At 44.2% G+C, this 21,852-nt stretch overlaps 1 protein-coding gene across 2 annotated transcripts in view; it reads left to right on the forward strand.

The window, feature by feature from the left end:
• CACNA2D3 (calcium voltage-gated channel auxiliary subunit alpha2delta 3) overlaps window positions 1-21,852 on the forward strand; it is a 933,078-nt gene that overhangs the window by 679,321 nt on the left and 231,905 nt on the right. For both annotated transcript variants that reach the window (XM_058288134.2, XM_058288135.2), the window contains 3 exons: window positions 3,960-4,031; window positions 4,979-5,059; window positions 15,174-15,248. In XM_058288134.2, coding sequence (XP_058144117.1) covers window positions 3,960-4,031; window positions 4,979-5,059; window positions 15,174-15,248 — 228 coding nt within the window. The remainder of the gene's footprint in view (window positions 1-3,959; window positions 4,032-4,978; window positions 5,060-15,173; window positions 15,249-21,852) is intronic.

Genomic DNA, 21,852 nt, shown 5'->3' on the forward strand with positions numbered 1-21,852 from the left:
TGGACATTGCTGACCGGTGCCTCTGGTGGAGAGCTAATCAAGCATCAGGGGCAGAGGCCTGGCCTTGCTGCATGGCCCTCACACATGAGTCCCAATGCATATTCGTATGAGCCCGCATGCATGGTTAACTTGGGAAGCTGACAGGAAGCAGTCAATCTGTTTAGCAAGTCTGTGTTTTATAAACCAGATGTTCAATATTATTATTCATCATTTCCTTTGATACCAGAACAGTCCCCATTATGTAGCATAGGAAATGAAGGATAGGGAATAATATATATTTCTTATACAACAGAGTACCACAACCAAGCAATTCAGAGGGCTGTTCAAAGCCTGGGCAAGTGTAATTGAATGACAGTTCATTTTAGGATTCCCACTTGAACTTGGGTTAATGGGATTTTGCCCAGGTGGACCATGGTGACTGCCCCCCTCCCATCCCTACCCCTTGGAAAATGAGTATTGACTCTATGTCTGTGTTTTTCTTGGAAGCCGTATATATGAATCATGAGTGACTGCTCTTGACTCAGCAGCCACTACAGGTTGGGGAGCCATAGGAAATCAGGGACCCCCCAGTGTGTGTGGGGGGAGGGGGGATAGAGGGCTCCCGGCCATGGTTGGCTGTATAACTTCAGTGTGGTGGTCAGGAAATACAAATTTTACCCCAGCTTTTATTTCCTAGGCAGGCATACAGAATGCCTCATGGTTATAAATTGGTTACAGTGTAGATTAACTTTCAAACTGATGTTCCTTTTTCGTGAAATGTTTTAGATTCACAGAGCCCAGACCTGTTGACACTGGGAATGATGAAGCTGGCTGGTGTGGGGAGCAGAAGAGAGTCTTACTGTTGTGCAAGTGACATTTCTGGGCTCTTACCTGCCCCCATGGCCTTTCTGACGAGTGGGGAAACCTAAAGTTTAGGGTCCTGGCTAATCCAGTCCAAAGCTGGGTCAAATTTGCCTTCAGGAGAGGAGTACGTGGGCCCACAGCACCATGTATGAACAGTGGCCAGACTGAGCTCACCGCATTTCTTTTGTTTACTTGTGTCTGGTTAAAAATGAATGGTTTCAGTATAAGTGCAATATTATGGGAAACTTTTCTTGAGTAATGATGTACTAATTACATTTGGAATTAGCTCCTGAGTGAAGTTGATACTATATTCTGGCTTAATATTTGGAAGTCAGTTTCTCACAATCTTGTGTTTGTGCCAGGACAATTACCAGTGATTTATAACTGATTTTTATGGTTGCAGGAAAAACAATGCTTCATTTCTCATTATTGTCAATTGTATGTTTTGATTTCAGCCATGATACATGTTGGCAATGCTTGAAATTTTTATTTGAGTTGCAAAGTGGAAGTTGCCCAGGGTTTTGGATCAGTTGAAATGAGTTTTCTTTATAACATTAAGGATTAATCAAGGAGTCAGGATATGGGACGACTTCTAATTCTGAGAGATGTTTACTGTGGGCTCATTCTGCCTTTGGAAATGGCCTTGTATGCCCCCAGTGGTGGCCACAGCATACTTTAAGTATTTTTAACAAAGTGTTGGGCCCATGTTTCCATAAATTGCTATATACTGATTGGCTTGGAGTATTAGTCAGCCAAAGGGGTGCTGATGCAAAATACCAGAAAGCTGCTGGGTGTTATAAAGGGTATTTATTTGGGGTAGGAGCTTACAGTTACCAGGCCATAAAGCATAAGTTACTTCCCTCACCAAAGTCTATTTCTGCATGTTGGAACAAGATGGCTACTGACATCTTTGAGGATTCAGGCTTCCTGGGTTCCTCTGGGCTCAGTGCCTCTGTTTCCTCCACAAGTTCAGCTGCAGACTATGAGGCTCTCTGGGCTTTGCTTCTCTCCACAAGGTCAGCTGTAGACTACCAGGCAAATAGTTCTGTCTCTTTCCCTGGAGCTCCATCTTAAGACTTCAGCATCAAACTCCAACAACAAAACTCCAACATCAGAAACCTGCAACTCTGTCCTTTGTTCTGCCTTTTATCTGTGAATCCCCACCCACCAAGGGACAGGGACTCAATGCCTTAATGACATGGCCCAATTAAAGCATTAATCATAACTCAATCAGGCCCAGGTACGGATCAGATTACAAACATAATCCAGTATCTATTTTTGGAATTCATAACCATATCAAATTGCTACACTTGGTTTCTGGCCACAATAACTGTCAAAGTCAACACATCATTAATATCATTTAGTTATTAATATTATGGTTAAGTATGCTTGGTCACTTATCCTAACAGCCAAATCAGACTGCCCCAAGTAATAGATTATAGGTGACCCTGAGTTCTAGGTCCTTGAAAGCCCAAGAGGTTCTTGCCTTATCTTGCTTGCCATGGGGGAATATAGGCCCATCTTGATATGATATGAAACTAATAAAAACATGGCCCGCTGCATCTCTGTTGGGAGTTAGTCCCAACACCTACCAGCTTCTCTTTAGCTATCATGGTCATTGATGGAGCTAAGGTGGAAAGGACTGTCCTCTAACAATGAATCTGGAGTTTTGCTATGCACAGTAAATACTAAAACAAAATTCAGATTCAGTGGGTCTGGAATAGTGTCTGGAACTATGCATTTCTAACAATCTCTCAGGTGCTGCAGGTGCTGCTGCCCAATGTATTGCACTGCAAGTAACTCAGAGAATATTTTGGAAGAAAAAGCATAGTGGAAAGTGGACCAAATTTAAGACTTTTACCCAAGAAGCCAGCCAGTCTTTGGGAGCTTCACACACTTAGATTTTAGGATCTTCTCTTTATAATGTGTCTACCCAAGAAGGATGAGGAAGCAACATCTTACTGTTTAACAAACTAAAACTTCGGAAGAGAAGTACCCAAACATCAGAAAACATTCTAGAATGAAGACAATGGATTCTAGGCCACAAATTGTTTTACCTGTGGCTTGAATAGGCCATGAAACCAGCAAGTACCCCTCTCCAGCTGGACTTGCCAGGCCTCTTTTGTTGCTTATCAGCAGTGCCATTTGCCTTGACTGGGATTCCAAGTCCTGACTTTGGACTCTGCTACCTACTAACTGTGTCACCTTGAAGGCAGGGAAAGGAATCTAGGCTCCTTTGAGTACCTCTATATGTCAGGTACTGTGCTGGGCAGTTTCCACTTTTCATCTTCATGGCGACAGTGTGGGGGAATAGTTGGTGTTATTTCATATACGGAAATACAGACTTGAGGGCAACCTATTAATAAACATGCAAAGCTGCAAATCAGACCCAGGCTCAGGGGTCTGCCTCCTAGGAGCCTGTTTCCCTGTTTGTTATTTGATCAGAATAGTAGTTGGTGTTTGTCTCCAACACTGTGTGAAGAGCAAATGTGCTAGGTCTCGATATGGTTGTGTGCAACTCCCAGGGCTGCACGAATACGTCATGTACTGTATTACAAGGGTGTTCTTCCAGGAGAAATGCTTAGCTTCTTAGCAATGATTTTAGGGGGCAGATGGTCAAGATATTTTTTTGTTTCATTTGTTTTGGTTTTCTTTGATTTCCATCTGGGATTGCATTCAAAGATTTGTGGTGGTCCCAAAGGGCCTTGACTCGGCTACCTTGGGGAGAATAAATGCTTCCAGCCTCTTTTGTTTCCAGCAGGGGCAATTCACAACACCCCTTATATTGATGTTTTCTGGTCCTCAATTTTTCAGATTAAGAAGAAGCATTAATATTGCTTAGAATGAACGTGAAGGTCTGGGAAGTCAAATAAGAAAACCCATTTGTGGTAATGAAATAAGAATCACCACTAAGCTCCAAACACTGCCCTATGCCAACTCAAACAGTTGAAAGCGGCGAACAGATCGGCCTGGGGTGACGGATGGCATCTGACACTGCAGCTGGAGGCTTGAGGCAGCCCCTGGTCAGGAAAGGACGTGGCACTCAAAGGGGCTGGCTGCTGGCGCCCGCGCTTCCCAGGCTGCTCTCAGTAACTGGCTTTTCTCTCTCCATCCAGCTTGCTGACGATCAGGGCCTCGTCCTCATGACCACAGTCGCCATGCCTGTATTTAGTAAGCAGAACGAAACCGTGAGTACCGTGGCCGCGCTTCCTGCTGACGCTACCAGGGCTGTTTTCTCAGATCCCTTCTGACTTGAGCTCTGGTGACTCTTGTTTAAGGATACAGGAGATACAGTTTTCCCTCTTGTTGCATCCTGCTCTTAGAATCACAAAATCAAAGCAACGACGTGAGGAATCCAACCAGGCATCATTTTAGAGTATGCCGCATCTTTCCAAATTTTAAGTTTGAAGTGATCAGAGGAGGAAAGATCTCAGAGAGAATCCTTGATTATGGTGAATGGCCTCTCTTTGCTTTATAGTTTCTAGCCTTAGAGGAAACAAAGGGCAGTCTCAATTTGCATTTTTTCCTGGATGGCCTTTCTGATATCAGGAAGTTTCAGCCCATCAGACTGATCGCCTGTCTGGGAAACTGGCACCTTACAGGCCTATTCCTTCACCTCCCTTGGTTTCAATGGGCTGCTAAAAAATTTTAGGATTATTTCATATTTTTCTAGCTATTTGCTCCCTCTCTCTCCTGGGCGCCAGATGGCAGTGCGTATTGAGAAAACAGTGCGCAGGCTAAGTCGTTCCTGTAGAAAGCATTCGTAAGGGACACTGATTAATGACCATGGTCCTCAACTACTCAAACTCTTGTGCTTCTTCAGGTCAAGTTTTAACTTTCAGGAGACAGAAGAGGGAAGGCATGAGGGTGTCTTGACATGAGTGTGTGTTGGGGATTGTAGTGGTTGATGCTGGGCCTGGGAAGCTGCCATCTTGTCTAGTAATATTTTGGGGGAGGATGGTGCAGGATAAAAGGGGGCCCCTCTTGGAGATCTGGTTAATCTTTAATCTCTCTCAGGTTTGGGAAGGCACCAGCCTGTGATCGTGATCTGTGGTGTGTGGCTTCTTACCAGCTTCTAATTCTTTTTGCAATTCACTTTCTGTTGTTATTATTGTGTAATGTTCATTTTCAGCAGAGATCGAAAGGCATTCTGCTGGGCGTGGTTGGCACAGATGTCCCAGTGAAAGAACTCCTGAAGACCATTCCCAAGTACAAGGTAATGCATTACCTGGTTAAGAGTTAAGGGATGATAGCCAAGATATTTTCATAACATGCCAAAGGGACGAGCAGAACAAGAAGTAAAGAGAATATTTGCTCCCATTCAGGGGCACGGGTGGGAGCTCACTTTTTTTTTGGCAGAATAGCAAATGTACAAGCAGATCTGAGCAGGTCTACGCAGGCTATGCAGGTTTGGGTGGGTCTACATAGGTCTACATAGTTTGTGCAGGTCTATACAAGTCTAACACCTTGGATGGCCTCCTAAGCCAGTCCTAACTCACCCCAATCTAAGGACACTTAAAAACTTGCTGCTTTTGTCAGGAACCCAATGACACACAAAGAAAAATGTCTCTGGCTCTATTCAGTGAGGACAGCCTATCTTGGTAGGCGAGGGGGACCAATTAATGTTCTCTTAATGCTAAATTGAAATCCATGCCACTGAGGGGATTTGGAGTTGTAGATTCAGGGTGAGGGGGTGGCATGGGTAATCTTGGAATATGGAGACTATGGCAGGGTTTGCTAGGTCACTGCTTTGGGAGTTAGAATAATATAAGGGGCATTACAAAGCATGGAGCTCATGCAAAAGGAATACTGTATGGGAAAACGGGCTCAGAAAGGTGGTGGACATGCCAGAGCCAAGCACCCTAAGTTAGGCCAGCCCTGCAGCCAGGAGGGGAATGTGCTTTCCACTGTGTCTGCCTTACACTGCATCCTCAGCATCTGGGACTTAGTCTCCTCCTCCTATTTATTTTGTCTCCTACATTCGGGGACACGGACCTGCCCAGGGCCACCCTCAACTGGTCCTCATTCTGTTTCCATGGGAACAAGCAACTGAGTTCCATAAGACTTTCAAGTAGTTGTGGACCAAAGCTCCCATTGCCTGAAGCAAGTGAGAGCAAGGAGAGCACCAGCCTCCAAGCTGATGAATTGTACTGGCTGCTTGGGACACCATGCAGAAGGGCTGCTGAGTCTCTATGATGGCAATTCGATGACAGTAGCCACTTTGAGATCCATGGGGATGGTATTAGTTACCGTTTATGTTCACTGCTGCTTGAGATGGGTTGCTGTGGTTAAATAAGCCCTTGGGTGAAATTGGATCAATGGAGAGACCAGGAGCCTTGTTTCCACCAAAGTTAGGCTTCAAACTGCTCTCCTTTAGAGTGCTGTCACCCAAACTTCAGCTTTTCTTTTACCACCATGACAGCATGTTATCTTTTCTTTGTTACCTAATAAATATTTTTATTTAAATCGACTTTTCATTTTATTTACTCACAGCTTAAACAACCACATGTGAAATCACATTATATTCTATTGATGCACATTAAATTAAAATATATAAAATATTTGTAAAGGTTCATTTGATGGACCACCAGAGGAATCCACGCACAATTTGGGGAGCACTGAATTATGGTATTTTAATGCAGCATGAGCTTTTTACCTAAACAGATGCCTTCCTGATTGGGGAGTTCATTCACTCAATGAATACTTGTTCATTCACAGGTATTTCCTTGGTGCTAACAATGTGGCATACTCTAACCTGGGTGCTGGGGCTACAGTGGGCCAGAGAGTCTCTTTCATGAAGGACTCATGGTTTTGTCTGGGAGACAGACAGAAATCAGCTCATGATTGAAAATCTGGTTACAAATGACAATGTAAGCTCTATGAGGGCAGGAACATGTTTAGTTCCTTAAATGGTATCTGGATTTGGTAGATGCTCAGTAAACAGCTATTGAATAAATAAATGAGTGATCAAATGGGGGAGAAAAAGTGCTCAGGAAGGAACATAGTTTTATGAGAGCTGATGATGCGGGGATCTGACCTAAAGGAGAGCTTTGGGGGGGGGGGGCACATGGTAGTGATCAGGGAAGGCTTCCCTGAAGAAGTGAAGGTCAAGCTGAGATCTGAGGGATGCAGGAGGCAGGACGATCAGTCCAGGTAGAGGGATCAGTAGGTATGAAGGACTGATGGTGGGATGTAAGATGGCCTGTTGGAGAAATTGAAAGAAGGCTTATTTGGCTAGAGCTGCACTCAGAGGGATAAGTAGACCCAGCAGGGCCACGACGGCCCCATTGAGCTGAGTGTTTTTTCTCTTGAGAGCAACAGGAACCCCCACACAGATTAGCCAGGAAAAGGACATGGCCAGGTTTGTCTTTCTTAAAAGCTAGTCCAGAGAGTCCTTGGATCCCAGGCTGAAAATTCTCACCTCTTTCCTAGTGGGGGCTCCTCAGAAAAGCTAATCAAAAAGCAGGGAGAGGCAGGCACCCCTGCAGCCCAAGCACGAACCTGTTGGACTGCCAGAAAGTGCTGTGCATGTGTGAGCAGGTGCAGAAGGAATAGAGAGCAGCCCGGGCTTGTTCCCAAGGGGAGCACATTGGGATAACACAACTCCATCGATTGCACAAGCTCTGAAACCACATCCATTCCCTCTTACCCCACATCAAATAGACAGTCTCACCAGGTACCATTTGGGGCCCATTCTTTGATGGATGAGGGCTCCTTCTGCCTCCTTCTGGGCCAGGACCTGAGATTGTTGGCCAGGGGCCCCTTCCTTAGCTCTGCCTTCTCTCACATGCCTGAGGACCAGTTTGTAGGGGAGTGAGGGGCTGCTGGGCTTCCTGGGCCTTAGGGGAAGGAATGCACTGGCAACCAGCTCAGCTCTGGCGCAGACACACCTGGGCCCCCACGCCATGCTTTACCTGTGCTGCTGCAGACAATCCCTCCCATCCTTAGCTACTCTTCTGCAAAGTGATGATAATAACAGAACCTCGCATGGTTTGCTGTGAAGTCTTAAGCATTATATTAAGAGGGCACAGTGGGGGGACAGGAGTGGCTGGTGGCCTCTGGGTACCCACAGCCCTCTTCCTTCTATGTGGGGCGTTGTCTGCATAGAGCTGTTGACACCAGCTCTATCCCAGTTTTAGGCACCTGTGGACTCCACGTCCGTTGACCCTGTACTGACCTACAAGGCCCAGCCTTGCGATGGGCTAACTGAATCACCAGACAGCTATCTGCTGAAAATGGTATTATCCAAGAATTTTTAAAGACCTGGGGCAAGTGCATTAGGCAAGAGCCATCAGCCTGATGATGAGGGCAGGTCTGGTAGGTCTCCCTGCCCTGGCCTCTGTCTCTTGGCAGCACCCAGCAGACAGTGGAGCTCAGTAAACATTTCTCGAATGAAGTAATTCACAGCCATAAAGCTTCCAGGTATATTGGGGTTTGCTTGTGGCACAGACATTCTCCTGAGTCTGGGGAATGCCTCTTCTCCCAGGGGTCTACATACCTCTGTAGCTGGGAGGTGGGCATCTGGCCCGCCCTCGCCTGCTTTTCCATAGAGGGTTGGGAGCAGGGGCAAGAGAACAGAACAGCCCCTCGCCTGGCATCACAGCAAGCTCTCATCCAAGCAGGGGGGCTGAACGCACAGCTGTAACCAAAATGAACAGGTCACTCTGAGAGGCAAAGTAGGAAGACTAGAAAATGGGGGTTTAAAAAAGCACCATTTTGTGGTGCAAGGCACTGTGCCTCCTGGTATAATATCAGCAGAGGACATTTGCCGAGTACCCGGACACTGCGCAATATGTGTTCCCCATGTCATGTAACCAAAGCCTCCTAAAAAAAGTGCAGTATGGGTGTCCACATTGTATGTGTAAGGTACGCCAAGCTTATAATTTGCTCATGGCTACATCATTAAGACATGTAGAGCTGTGATTCAGGCCAGGTCTATCTGACATCTAGACCCATGTCCTTAAAACAAATCACTTCATGATTTCCTGCCATATTCAGATACCACTGGTACAATTATACACTCCATTTTTTCTTTTCTAAATCTACTCAGCTTTCTTCAACAAATTTTAATTGGAAAAACCAAATCACTACTTTAAAAGGAAAGCCAGTGTCACTTGCCATTAATAAGTGGTAAAATTTTAAAAAATCATCAGAATGAAATAGAAATATTAAATGATTGCTTGATAATTCACCTAAGGTTCTGCTCCTTCTTTCTTAAAGAAGGCAATGTGAAAGGCAAGTGTAAAGATTGACGAAGTGGAAACTTTCTGGCATAATCAGAAGGATAGACAGCATTTAAAGAGGGCTGACTCTCACTAGTGGCTCCTGGTAATTTGCTGCTGGGCCCTTGTGCCACCTAAAATCACCTTGCCTTACACTCTGTCTTTCCTTTGAAAGAAAGACGATCCACAGGAAGACGTGGGAGGACCTAGGGAGACAGGACCACCAAGGAATGTTCAGCTGGTGTAATGGGCAGCCCATGCCTCTGGGGCCTCCCCCAGGCCTGGGCATCAGCGGCACGGACGACAGTCCGTAAGTCCCTCGGAGGGGCTGGCTTTTCCCAGCATGCCCTATCGAGTCCTCAGCCCTGCAAGGTCTTTGAACAGGCATGTACTTTCTATTTGCTGATGCCATTTAGGGGAACAAATTAGGAAGCTACTTTAATAACAAGAGGAAATGAACGCTAGGAGAAAACCAGCTGTCCAGACTCATGAGAGGTGGTCTCCTCAGCTAAAGGACCCTCCTGCTCCGGTTTATTGAGATGACAATGGCCCTTCTTCCTACAGCCACCCTGGGGGCCCTGACCCACCATGGCTTTTACAACTGGAATTCAACTTCCAGAGCAAGATGGAAAACTAGTTGACCAACACCCATGCAATCAAGTGCTAGAAACTGTGTAGGTCTCCAGAGACTGAAAGTCAAGGTGGGGGGTGGGAGGGCTTTGAGGTCTCTAAAGATAATGGACTTTACTTTGGTTGAAATCCCCAGATCTAGATGTCCAGAACTTCTGGCTCACTGTTTAAGGAAGGGCAAGCCGCCCTTCAGCTTAGAGATGAACATCAGAGAACATTCCTGAACAATCCATACTCCTTATTTCACATGAGAAAATGTAGAAACCCTAGCACGGGTCACTGCTTGATATATCCAGTAAGTCAGGGAAGAAAGACTATAATATGAATTTGGTCATCACCACCCGGTGGGCCAAGCTCTTGAAATTGCTTCTGCCAGGCAATGTGCTCAGCTTTTCACATCAGTCTCTCACTTAATAAAAGTCGGACAGTTATCCCCATTTTACACCTAAAGAAACTGAGACCTGGAAAACTTAAGTATCTTGCAACTAGCAGGTAGAGGTCTGGCACTTGAATCTTTATAACCCCAGGGTCATTAAGAACAATAAAAGAACAATGACAATAATACTAGTAGTAGTTAAAATAATAGCAGTAGTAGCAGTTATCGAACATTTTGCTGTCTTCTGAGGGTGGGTGGGACAAAGTACTTTGCACACATTATTCCCATTGAATCTTTACTATGCTCCCATGAAGTGGGTACCACGTGGTCTCATTTTTAGTTGAGGGAACTTGAAATAACTTTCTCAAGTTGTTCTCAGCTAGTAAAAGATGAATGAAAGAAATTGTAACACAAGGCTAGAGGAAGAAGGGGTAGAGAAAATCAAGCAGTAGTGCTTGAAATGCAGACAGTTCTGTTTTACACTTTCCCAAGGGTTGGAATGAGAACCAGGGATGCAGGTATGATGGATCAAAGGTGTCCGTCCTCTGCTGCCCACAAAGAGCCCAGGGAGAAGGTGTGCATGCCAGACCCCCAGGGCTCTCTCATGCAGGAGAAGGGAGCTCCAGGGAGCAGAGTGCACATCACACCTTTCCCTCCTGATTAACACCTTGTAAAGATGAGTCAGCTCTTGGCTCTTGGGGTTTTCCCAGAAGATAGAATTCTTTCTTTTCCCTTAGCTTCATAGATTTTTCCCACAAGCAATCAGACTTCCTGTAATTTTTATTAAGAATTCCAGACACCCCAGCAATAATTTCCAGACACCATAGCCTTTCTTAACATAATGAGCCCGTTTCATAATTGGTTTCACTTCATTAGCCCGAAGCCTCTCCCCTTGGAAGGGAAGCAACTCCTTCTCCAGGCTGTGGGAGCATGTGGGCTCCTGCCTCCAGAGGAGTGCTGCCCCAGGATGAGTGCTGCTTCAGGAGCCCCCAGTCCTGCAAGACCCTGTGGATCCTGCTATGTGTTACTCCATGTGATGCACATTAGGGTGGTAGAAGACTGGTTCTCATTGATAAAACAAGAGTGAGCCATAGAGTGATTTGTGGCCAAAATCTAACGTTAGAGGTTGTCTCATGATATGCTTTTGAGTCTGTGAGAGATTTGTACACAAAATATTTTTTGAGGTGTGCTGAGATTTTATCGTCTTCCAACTACACTGGGTTATATCTGGATGCCACTAACCCACAAACATAATTTTCTGATTTTATTTCCTCTGGATGTTCTCCTAGGAAGAGTTTTAACCAGACTAAATGTCAAGAAGACTTATCCAAATTCAAGAGTTGAGAAGGACTGGCTATGCATCTTCTGTAGCAAATCAGCTTCTCCTTTACAGCTCATTTTAAATATTTGACTTCAGTTCAAGTGTTAAAGATGAGCTAGTTAATATCTGGGCAAAATGAGAGATGTATTAAATATATACAAATCTTAACTGAGCACCTGCCATGAGCCAGACCTTATGCTAAGGACTTAATAAGATGGATGAGATGCTCCTTCCTCCACCCCCAAAGAGCTCATTCTAATAGGGGAGGGACTGTCTTAAGCCCTTTCCAGAATAAGGTGGAGAAAGAGAGCCAACTAGCTCAGATGGCGTGGAAGAGAGGGGGCAAAGGGGAGGGTCAGGAGAGGTGTTTTAGGAGATGATTCTGAGGCTGAGCTTATGGGATGGGTAAGCATTAGGTAGAAGGAGATGGGAAGGAGGGATGCCCCTGGCAGCTGATGGGTAAAGGTCTGGGTAGGGGAGAAAACTTCAGTGGGAGAATTGTCAGTACCATGTGCCCTGAGAGGCAGGGTGTGGAGGGAGGCAGGGCTGGTACATAGGTAGGAGCCAAACCTCAAGGATCCCAAATGGGAGACTCATGGGCTTTATCTTATACATGACAGGGCTTTAGGGAGTTTTAAGCAGGAAAAACTTTGAGTTGGGCCAGTCTGGAGGGTGGCTTTGTTGGGACAAGCTTTGAAGCAGGAAGAACAGTTAGGGCCAATGTGGAAATCCACTGAACTAGAAGCAGAGTTGAATCTGAGTAATTTCTGAAAGAATAACTAGCAGTATTTAGTGATTACTTGGGTTGAGGGATTGGAAATGAAAGCAGGAAAGGAGCCTGAGGCTAATGCTCAAGTTTCTAACTTGGGAGTCTGGGTGGGTGGTGGTACCACTTACAGAGAGAGAAGAGGAAAGAGAGCAGGTTTACAGGAACACAGCCTCCATTTTGGGCTGCACGAGTCTGAGGTACCAGAGGCGTGCCCAGGTGGAGGTACCAGCACACATGGGGTACCTGGAGCTGCCCCTGAGGGGAGAGGCCAAGGCTGGAGCACGGCTCTGGAGATCAGCAGCATATGGGTGGTTGCTGGAACTTACTGGGCAGAGGACTATATGAGACAAGGGACACTCAGGACAGAATCTTAGGGAAAATCATTGCTTATGGGATGGATGAGGGATGAGAATCCTAAGAGGAGGAAACCCAGCAGCATGGGACCTGAAACTGAAGGACTAAAGAATGTCAGGGAGGAAGGAAAGCCTCCCGCTAAAGCCAGGAGGATCAAGAGAGAGGTATGCTGAGATTTTATCTTTCTCCAGCTACACTGGATTTGACAATTTGGAGGCTACTGGAACATCTAGAGAAAGGAGTTTTGGTGGCATCTTTGAGGGCCAAAGGTAGAGTCCAATGGCATGAATGGGCAATAAGGAAGCAGAGATGGTAGTTAGACAACGACTGGAAGACACTGGGGTGACAAGGTCAACTCAGCATCTGTATCCAGGGAGGAGGCAGGTTACCTTAGCTCTGTAGGCTCTGAACTAAGGTCTATTTCATTGATCTTTTTCCTGCTTCCTCATTTTCTTCTTACTCTTTCCTCTTTCCTCCATCCCAATCATCCTTCCATGTATATATATTTTTAAAGACTTATTTTATTTATTTATCTCCCCCACCCCTCATTGTTTGTGGTCTGCTCTGTGTGTCTGCTCATCTTCTTTTTTGGGGGCACTGGGAACCAAATCTGGGACCTTCCATGTGGGAGAGAGGTGCTCAATCTCTTGAGCCACCTCAGCTCCCTAGCTTGTGTCTCTCATTGCCCTTCCTTTTTGTCTTTTTGTTGCATTATCCTGCCATGCCAGCTTGCCACACCCGCTATTTGCACCAGCTCGCCTTTTCCAGAAGGCACTGGGAACCGAACCTGGGACCTCCCATGTAGTAGGCAGGAACCCAATTGCTTGAGCCACAATCACCTCCCTCCATATATTTTTTAAACTACATAATGTGGTATGACCTGCTCTCATGGATTGTATATCCTGGTGGGGAGGCAGGCATTAAATAATCAAATGCCTTGACTGATACCTTGGATACTTAAAATCAGCTCCACAAATAATTGATTGCCATTTTAATAAGTACTATAAAAGAAACACAGAGCATTAAAAGAGCAAATACAAAGGAGCTTTTCTTCCCCAATATTACTTCCCACAAGCAAAACAAAATGAATTGAAGTGATGTCCATTATAGCAGTACATGAACATATTAGCTAACTATAAAATATCACTCGTTTAGTCTAATTTTGAGTTTGAATTTCCATTCAAATGCTACCTTTGCCTTTAATAGAAAAATTCAGATTCTCAGGGTCCTCTTTGACCCCTCAGTCTCCATCAAACTGGGATGTAATAATTGTAATTAATGCAGTGTTGACTGTGTCTGGCATTTTTCCAAGAGACAAGATGAAAGAGACAATATACATCTCAAAGGATAGGAAATCTCTGGTTTATCTTTCACAACATAATGAAATATACTTTTATAGTTATAGTCAAATAGAATCTTATTAAGATTTGCTGTGCTAGGTAACTCCTGGGGAAAATGTCTGTTTCCCTGACTGACTACAAGCATATTTGCTTTATATAATGCAAGGAAAACTTTTAATTGCCAGTGTTAATTTCTCTGAAGGTAATTTCACATCACCTTGACGTTACGCTAACAAGCAGACAGGGTCATTCCTAGTTTGTAAACTCTGTTGTCTGGATCATTTAATAGTATTCAAGAATGTGAATGGCAGAGAATTTTAAAGAAAAATAACAGATACTATGAAATAACTTGTGAAGAAAAGGAGTTGTTTTTTACAATTTTTCTCCCTTTTCACTGCTCCGGCACAAGTAGGTTACATTTTCTTTCTTCAGAGAGAGGATCAGTAAGGGTTTTATGCCAGAGGCCATTTTAATACATGAATGATTTGTAGGTAAATTTATTATAGCCAGTGGGTGCAGTCAACTGTGTAATAGAAATATTGTCAAAAAGCCGGGATTATTATTTAAATAAGTGCAATGTTAAATTTGATTACATACTTTTTAAAGCTAATAAAACATTTCATTGCTCTCCAACTATTTCCCATAGTCCCATTTAGTCAGAAAACATAAATTAAGTGAGGTTCTGCATAGAAAATTACCCAGGCTCTGTGTTGATGGCAGTGTGTGTGGAAAAGCTTGGCTGCTGCACAATTTAAAGACAGACGGATATAAAAGGGGTTGCAGGCTCCTTTTTGGCTGATAGGGACACTTTTATCCTTGAAAATCATGCAAAGTGACAGCCTAGGGGAGTGTATTTTGAGATGGCCCCTGTGGATGTGGAATTGTAGGAAGCCGGGGTGTGAATCAGCATGAGGCCCTGTCTTTCCTTATCACAGGTAGGGAGAAGACACCCAGCCTGGTAAAATTCTGTGCAACTGGACATAGGGTCTTTTCAGAAACATTAGCCAGGTTCTTATTAAGAAAAAAAAAAAGGTAATTGTTTTTGTTTTAAATAAATCAAAATAAGGGCCTTGGATGCCAACATGGGGATGTGACATTTTAAATTATGCTATTTGCTGAGCTTATCCTGTGACAGGTCTTCATTTCCACCAAATGTCAAGGACCAGCGCCTTGCATTCATTTTAATGAAATATTGTGCCGATAACAGTTATGAATGCCAAGTTTAAGCTCTAAATTACTAAATGTCGGGCTGCTTTGTGCTTTGCAAATTCACCAGGGAGTAAGCTAATGAAGGTTTCTGTCTCGCTTCCTCTTACAGTTAGGGATTCACGGTTATGCCTTTGCAATCACAAATAATGGATATATCCTGACGCATCCAGAACTCAGGCCACTGGTAAGAGAAATACTTATTTCTGTGTTTTTCCTTTTGCAATTTCAAAAGATTTCCTTCAGTTCCACAGTGATGACATATGTAGCAGTTTTTACTTTAAAAAGCCCATTTCATAGTATTGTCTCATAAAGTTCAATAATTAATAAATAGTATTTTGACACATATTATATGAATCAAAAATGTATGGCAAATATATTTCCTATCATACTTTTATATATAAGTTCACATATATCTATAGCTGTTTGTTTACTTTACATCTGCCAATATATTCTGTAACTCAGGACAGTTTGAAAGCCATTACAATGGATCCCTTTGTATAACAAATGGCCTCTCAAGCTCAGACCTTAAACCTAGTTATTGTAAGTCATATTTGATACAACAAATTAGATCCAAGATCCCCAGAAATTACTTACAATGGGATTTGTCCCCAAATTACATTGCTTAAACCTCGTGCCTTATGGGCAGAAGCCATTCAACACGCTTGTTAGTGAATTGAAGTCGTTGAGCATGTCTTCATTTCCAGCATGAGTGATACCCAGGAACATTGTACATAAACTGCTTGCTTTCTCTCAGCATCATTTTCCCTCCCTTTGAAACAATTGGGGTTAGGCCAAGTCCTGGACAGTCCACAGCGGCCATCAACCCTGGTCCCTGGGTGGAGGCTGCCTGCAGCCCTGGGTTGAGGGACCCTCAGCCGCCGTAGCACCCCTGGGCCTCTGGAGGGGCACTGGCACTGAGTGTGCCATGTGTTTGTTATTCCTGGACTGGTTGAAAGGAGTTGAAGTTAGGACACCCCTTGGGGTTTGTGTGCATTTAACTGATTTTAAAAGACAGTAGAAAGATAGAAAGGCTCATCTAGTAAACACTGTTTTTTAAAGTCAAGCAAGTGTGAGTCCTTTACTGTAGTAATACACACACATGTATGCATGCACACACACACTTGCCCATCTACCCCACATGGCTTTTCCCCTTTCATCAAAATTAAAAAATAGCAGCCCTGTCTGCTATGCAAATGTTTGTTGGCAAAGCATTTTGGGGACCAGCTTGCTTCTCACTTGCATCATTGTTTAGAAACAGTTCATGGGAGAGCTCCATCATCATCCAACTTTGCTCTAATCGCCTTGGTATTATTGGAGTCATGGCCACATCATGTGGGTCCCATATGCATGCTTTAAGATGAGACTTATGGTAATATCTGATTTCAACAATCTTTCTATCAGGAAAGGACTAAATTAACTGGCTAGCTAATTCCAAATGTAACTTAGATACATAGAAGGATCTGATTGAAAAGGCCACTGAAAGTGACATGCTTAGCACATTATTCCATCTCGCAGCCACCCAGCTGAGGTTGTCTGTTGGGAAGGTAGGAGTTTTGTGTTTGGTGTGGCTGAGTGTGGGCTTCTAGTGCTTATTTATTCCAAATTGGAATGGATCACAGTCAATGAAACAATCAAACCTGGGTCCTTCTGCCAGTGAATGAATTAACTTCTGATTTATCAGCTTTGAAAGGAGGAATGAGATGGAACCACATGTCCGAAGTGACCAAGGTGTCTTCCCTCTCTCTGCAGCAATGAAACTGATCAGCTCCCAGCTGCACAATCACCTCACAATATCTTTCTGGTCTTTGGTATCTCCTGGTCATGCAGTAAATGGTCAGTTTTCAAATAGTGCCCTTTCCAGAGCCTTGGCTGCTGAGAAGGCAGCTGAAAGGTTCTTAGAAAACTGGGCCACTCTTCCTCTACTGACAGTTCAAATAGTCACAAAAACAGGCTATTTCTATTCCTATGTGCTGAATAGTTTCACCAAAAAAGGGAGCCATAGTCAAATTCTCATAAACTGGGTGGCCCAAGTAAATGCCCCACATCTCACTTGGGAGAACTTAACCAAATGAACCATTTTTGTACTCAGTCTGTGATAAGAATATAAGAAACAACCAGCCCAGTGGGTCATCTATCCTGCTTATTTCTCTGTGACCCTAAGGCCATCAGATGTGTAGAGAAGGTTTGGGGTGATGACGGCCACTGAGGGTCACGTGAACTACTCAATCTGAATGCGTTCAGTAAGCGTCTATTGACTGCCCTGAGTTGTGGAGTTTCCTCCTGGGCAAAAGGCACTGGTGAAGTGGACAGAATTCAACTTTGTCTTCATGCTGGTTGCCTTTGATTCCTAGTCCTGTTGCCTTCTAGCTATTTGATTTTTGGCAAGTTACACAGCCTCCTTGAACGTCATTTTTCTCTTGAAATCCTGCCCTAACCCTAGTATATCCATAACAGGTTTGTTGTCAAAATAAATGGAACAATGCAAGCAAAGTGCCTGGTACAATGCAGGCCCCCAAGAGACTGGCGGGGGCAGGGTGGGTGCTCCACCAACATCCTTTCTGAGCTGTACTTGGCCTCTTGATCTGTACTCAGCTGATATGAAGACTGGAAGGATACACTGGTGCTGGATGCTAAAGAAGTCTTTTTATTCACCTGTTTCAGGTTGTTATAAGAAACATTGGCATGGGGTTGTGTGTACACACACAAGTGTACCAGTACAGAGTCTTAAGTCTCTCTCTCTCACATACACACACACACATGCCTTTCTTTGAGGTTCAATAGGAATCTGGGTTTTACTTTCTGATGCTACAGGAACTTTGGCCAAGTCAGGTCTAGATGACAGATAGAGAACACCTGTACTATGGAGGCTCTGCATGAATTCTGCCATATAAGGAAGCCAAAGTTATTTCTTAAAGGAACAATAAGAACAATGCTAAAGCCATAATAACTAAAGAATGATAGTCAAGGATCAGCCTATATGGGATGGAATGTTCCTAGTTTTAGCCTGTCCAAGTTATTTGTTCCTCTCTGTTTCTGATGCAGCCTTCCTTCTCCCTTACCACAAGCCTCCTTGACACATAGTAGGGACTCAGAAATGAGAAAATTAAGGGATCCTCCACAGCCACTGTTGCAAGTTTGCTTACTTTGGGTTCTTCTGAAGGACGTCACATGGGAGCTTCTGCCTGGAAACCTACCGTCTGCACCGGGCAAAAATTCACTCTAGCCAGAATCCTTCCAAGCACAGCTGGGAGCAGCAGGCAGCTCACCGCTTCCCTGGCTAGCCTGGGCAGGGACTCCTCATTCAAACCCAACGGGCCTCCTCCCCAGCCCAGCCATATAATCGAATCCTTATTATAAATGGATATTCCCCTTGGTTCTGGCCAAGGCCGCCAGATTAACACAGTGGGTGTGAGTATGGGGTTGTGGCCAGCGAGGGGAGGACAGGGCAGGCGCACTTAAAATAACTCATATTCCCTCTCCATCTGCCACTGAGGTTGCTTCTGCCTCTGCAGCCAGAGGAAAGAAGTGGGTTTCTCTGAAGCACAATACCAATATTTTTCTAATTTGTCCAATAAAATCTTTTCCCTGAACTTAATGCTTGACTTGATTTTATCCAGTATTTTCTTTAATCTTGTATGATTTGGGTGTGAATCATGAAGTGTCTCCAAAAACAACCCAGATGGAGGAGCCTTACTCAGCAAACTCACTTTGGTTTAATTGGCAAAACTGCTAAAGTAATGCTTTTCCCTTGATAACTGGGCTTTCCTTAGTTCTCCTCTCTCAACCGCTCTGTCCTTGCCACCGGCTTTTGACTTCCTGGTAGATTAACTGGTGACAACTAGACAAACATTTACCTGGCCCCCGTTGTGTGCAGGTCCCATGTCAGACCAAGGGCTGATGTAGCCGTGTCATGGGAGCTGGAGAGCCATTTCACGGGTGGGGTGCGTAACTCTGAGTGGGAACGAGGCAGCAACACAGCAAGAGGGATTAAAGTTAGACCTTGAGGAATGCTTTTTGAGTAGTTGTTAGACACCTGGAATTTTATGTTGTTCTTTACTACTCTCTAATAGTTGGCTAAAAATATTTCAAGCTATTGCTTCTGTATACATTTAGTGTTCTTGCTCTGTATTTTTTCTAACTCTTTGAAGCGATATGGACTTTTCTTAAAAGGTGCAGCACCAAATATATTTCCTGTCCTTTTGTTCAGTGGGGGAATGAAAGATATGAGGATTGGAAGGTGCCAGTTCTGACATGATCTGTATTTCTGTCAAGATGTGGTTGATTCATCTGTTCCTGTCTTTTAGAAGAAAGGGGCATCTAAATTGATTTTCCTCCCCAAGGGGGCCTAGAATATGGACCTGGTCAAACTATGGAGAGAACACAGTGAAGGCCCCTTCCAGCAGCCCCAGGAGGGGCAGGGTTCCACAGAGGAAGCTCAGGCAGGCAGAGTTTAGGAGTCACTCTTACGAAGCCATGCTGAAATCTGCCAAGACCAGGAGATGGGGACAGATCCCAGATAGTTCCTATTCCAGATGAATACTTGCTAGTTACATGGGGTACAAGTGTGGTGGGTATACTGAATGGAAGGTAGGCAGATTGGAGAGAAATCTGCATTTCATTCCTTCTGCCTTTCTGGGATGTCCACCATGTTCTAGGCTTGAGCAAGCTGCTCAGAGTAATTACAGAGATGTGCCCTGCCTCAAAGAACTCAGCATCTCAGGGGAAAAAAAGAAGAAGAAAAAGGAAAAAAGAAGAAAAAGGAAAAATGGGGGGAAAGAAAAAGAAAGAGAAAAAAAGAAAATAGAAAAACAAACAAAAATATAAAAAAAATTTTTATAGAAAAAAGTCAGAATCTAATAGGGTGGTTAAGATATGTGATGTCACTGTTGACACTAGAGAAGAAGCATTGCTGTGTGTGTATGTTTGATTTGTTCTTAATATGTGTTTCTAACATTAATAGGTTCTTCTAATATTTGTTGATTCCTTTCTATGCACCAAGTGCTTTACTTAACACTGTTAATCGTTGACTAATTTAATAGCCAGCTTAAGATGTAGGGGCAGTAGAAAGGTCCAGAGAGTGAATGGGGAGCCCGGGCGGATGTGCCTAGAAAGTAGCCTGGGGTTGGACTGTAGACACCTGTGAGTGATGGGATGCTCCTCCCAGCTGAGGTTCTCTGTGAGGATGGGAAGTAGCCCCGTCACAGATGGGAAGCCCAGCACCAAGACACACAATGACGTCCCCAAGACCCGGCAGCTGGGAAGTGCCCGAACCAGAGCTATTGAGATGGTCTAAATCCCCTCTGCTAAGGTGGTTCTTCAGGAAAGGGGAGGCAGAGGGGTCAGAGGGTGGGAGTGACAGAAGGATATCATCTCTGCAGCCATGTGGATGAATGACAGGGTAATGACTGGACGACCATAGCCAGTGTCACTCGAGACCAGTGCTGTCCACTAGGAGCAGAAGGCGAGCCGCAAACATGAGCCACTTGTGCAATTTCCAATTTCCTATAGCCGCATTTAAAGAAGTGAAAAGAAACAGATGAAATTAAGTTTAAGAATATACTTAACCCAGTACATACAAAAAATTGTCATTTAAACATGTAACTAAGATAAAAGGTATTGCAATATCTTGTATTTTTTCATAATTGTGTGTATTTTTTGCTTTCAGCACATCTCAGTAGCCACATGTGGCTCCTGGTTAGCCTGTGGGACAGATGAAGAATGTAGTCAGACATTTGGGGCCATCCTAGCTAAAGCAAATCCTAGTTCCTTAAAATGGACTACAACAGACTCTACTGCCACCACCTGTTACCTGTGCCAGCCTGGAAGTCTGTGGGAGGGAGGGAGGAAGGGAGGAAGGGAATTAGTTTACTAGCCTCTATTTGGTCCCTGCCCTCCCCTCCCAGGCTGTGGCCACTCTTGTCTCTCTAGGTAGGAATAGTGGAGTTGTCCACAACCTGGGGGCACTGAGTCAATGGTCAGGGCAAATGGGCTCCCAGTTTGGTTGGGGCAGCTCTGGCTGTTTCAACAATGTGAATTCACTCCAAGGGCTTCTGGGAGAATAGACTTCCTAAACCAAACTGTTCCACTCAGGTGAGAGGGTGGGACATGTCATTCCTATCTGTCCAGCCTAAGTGATCAGGTTAAATTGGAATATTTAGACAACAAAACAAATGTTGTTTTGAAAAATTCAGGTGAACTCTTTCATGAGCCCAAATTCTGCAAATAATTGTATGTTCCTAAGTAGAAAGAGTCCTCCTACCCCCTCTGGAATTCAGTCTTCCCATCCCAGCCTTGGAGTGTCTGCAGCCTAAGTTCTAAGTGATATTACCAGCCATTCCCTGTGCTACTTCTTCAATGTCCCTGTCCCACTCTAAACTTTGATCCTGCTCCTTTTTCCTACTGAGTTTACCCTTTTATGCCCTGTTTTGCTCTTGCACACGGGTTATGTGTCGAGAATTCCTGAATGCATGGATTGACACGTAGACATACTGAAAAACGTGAATGTTCTTACACTGTGGTCCTTTCATGTACAACTCAGTGGATATCCCTCTGGACACGAATAAACATGTATTATAAATCCTAAGTAGAGAGTGTCTATAAAACACCAGTTTAAAATGGAGTTTAAACAGTAGGGACACTATTAGAATCGTTTCCTAGGTCCAACGGACTCAGCTCAAGCAATGAACCATGTGAGGGCATGCTGTATAATTCTAAGGAATTTAAACACAAAGCTCAAATTTGATCTTTACATAATTATGCACATCTTCAGTTATGCAAGGTCTTGCTTA

Source organism: Dasypus novemcinctus, chromosome 26 (genome assembly GCF_030445035.2).
Source record: "Dasypus novemcinctus isolate mDasNov1 chromosome 26, mDasNov1.1.hap2, whole genome shotgun sequence".
Classification (NCBI taxonomy): Eukaryota; Metazoa; Chordata; class Mammalia; order Cingulata; family Dasypodidae; genus Dasypus; species Dasypus novemcinctus.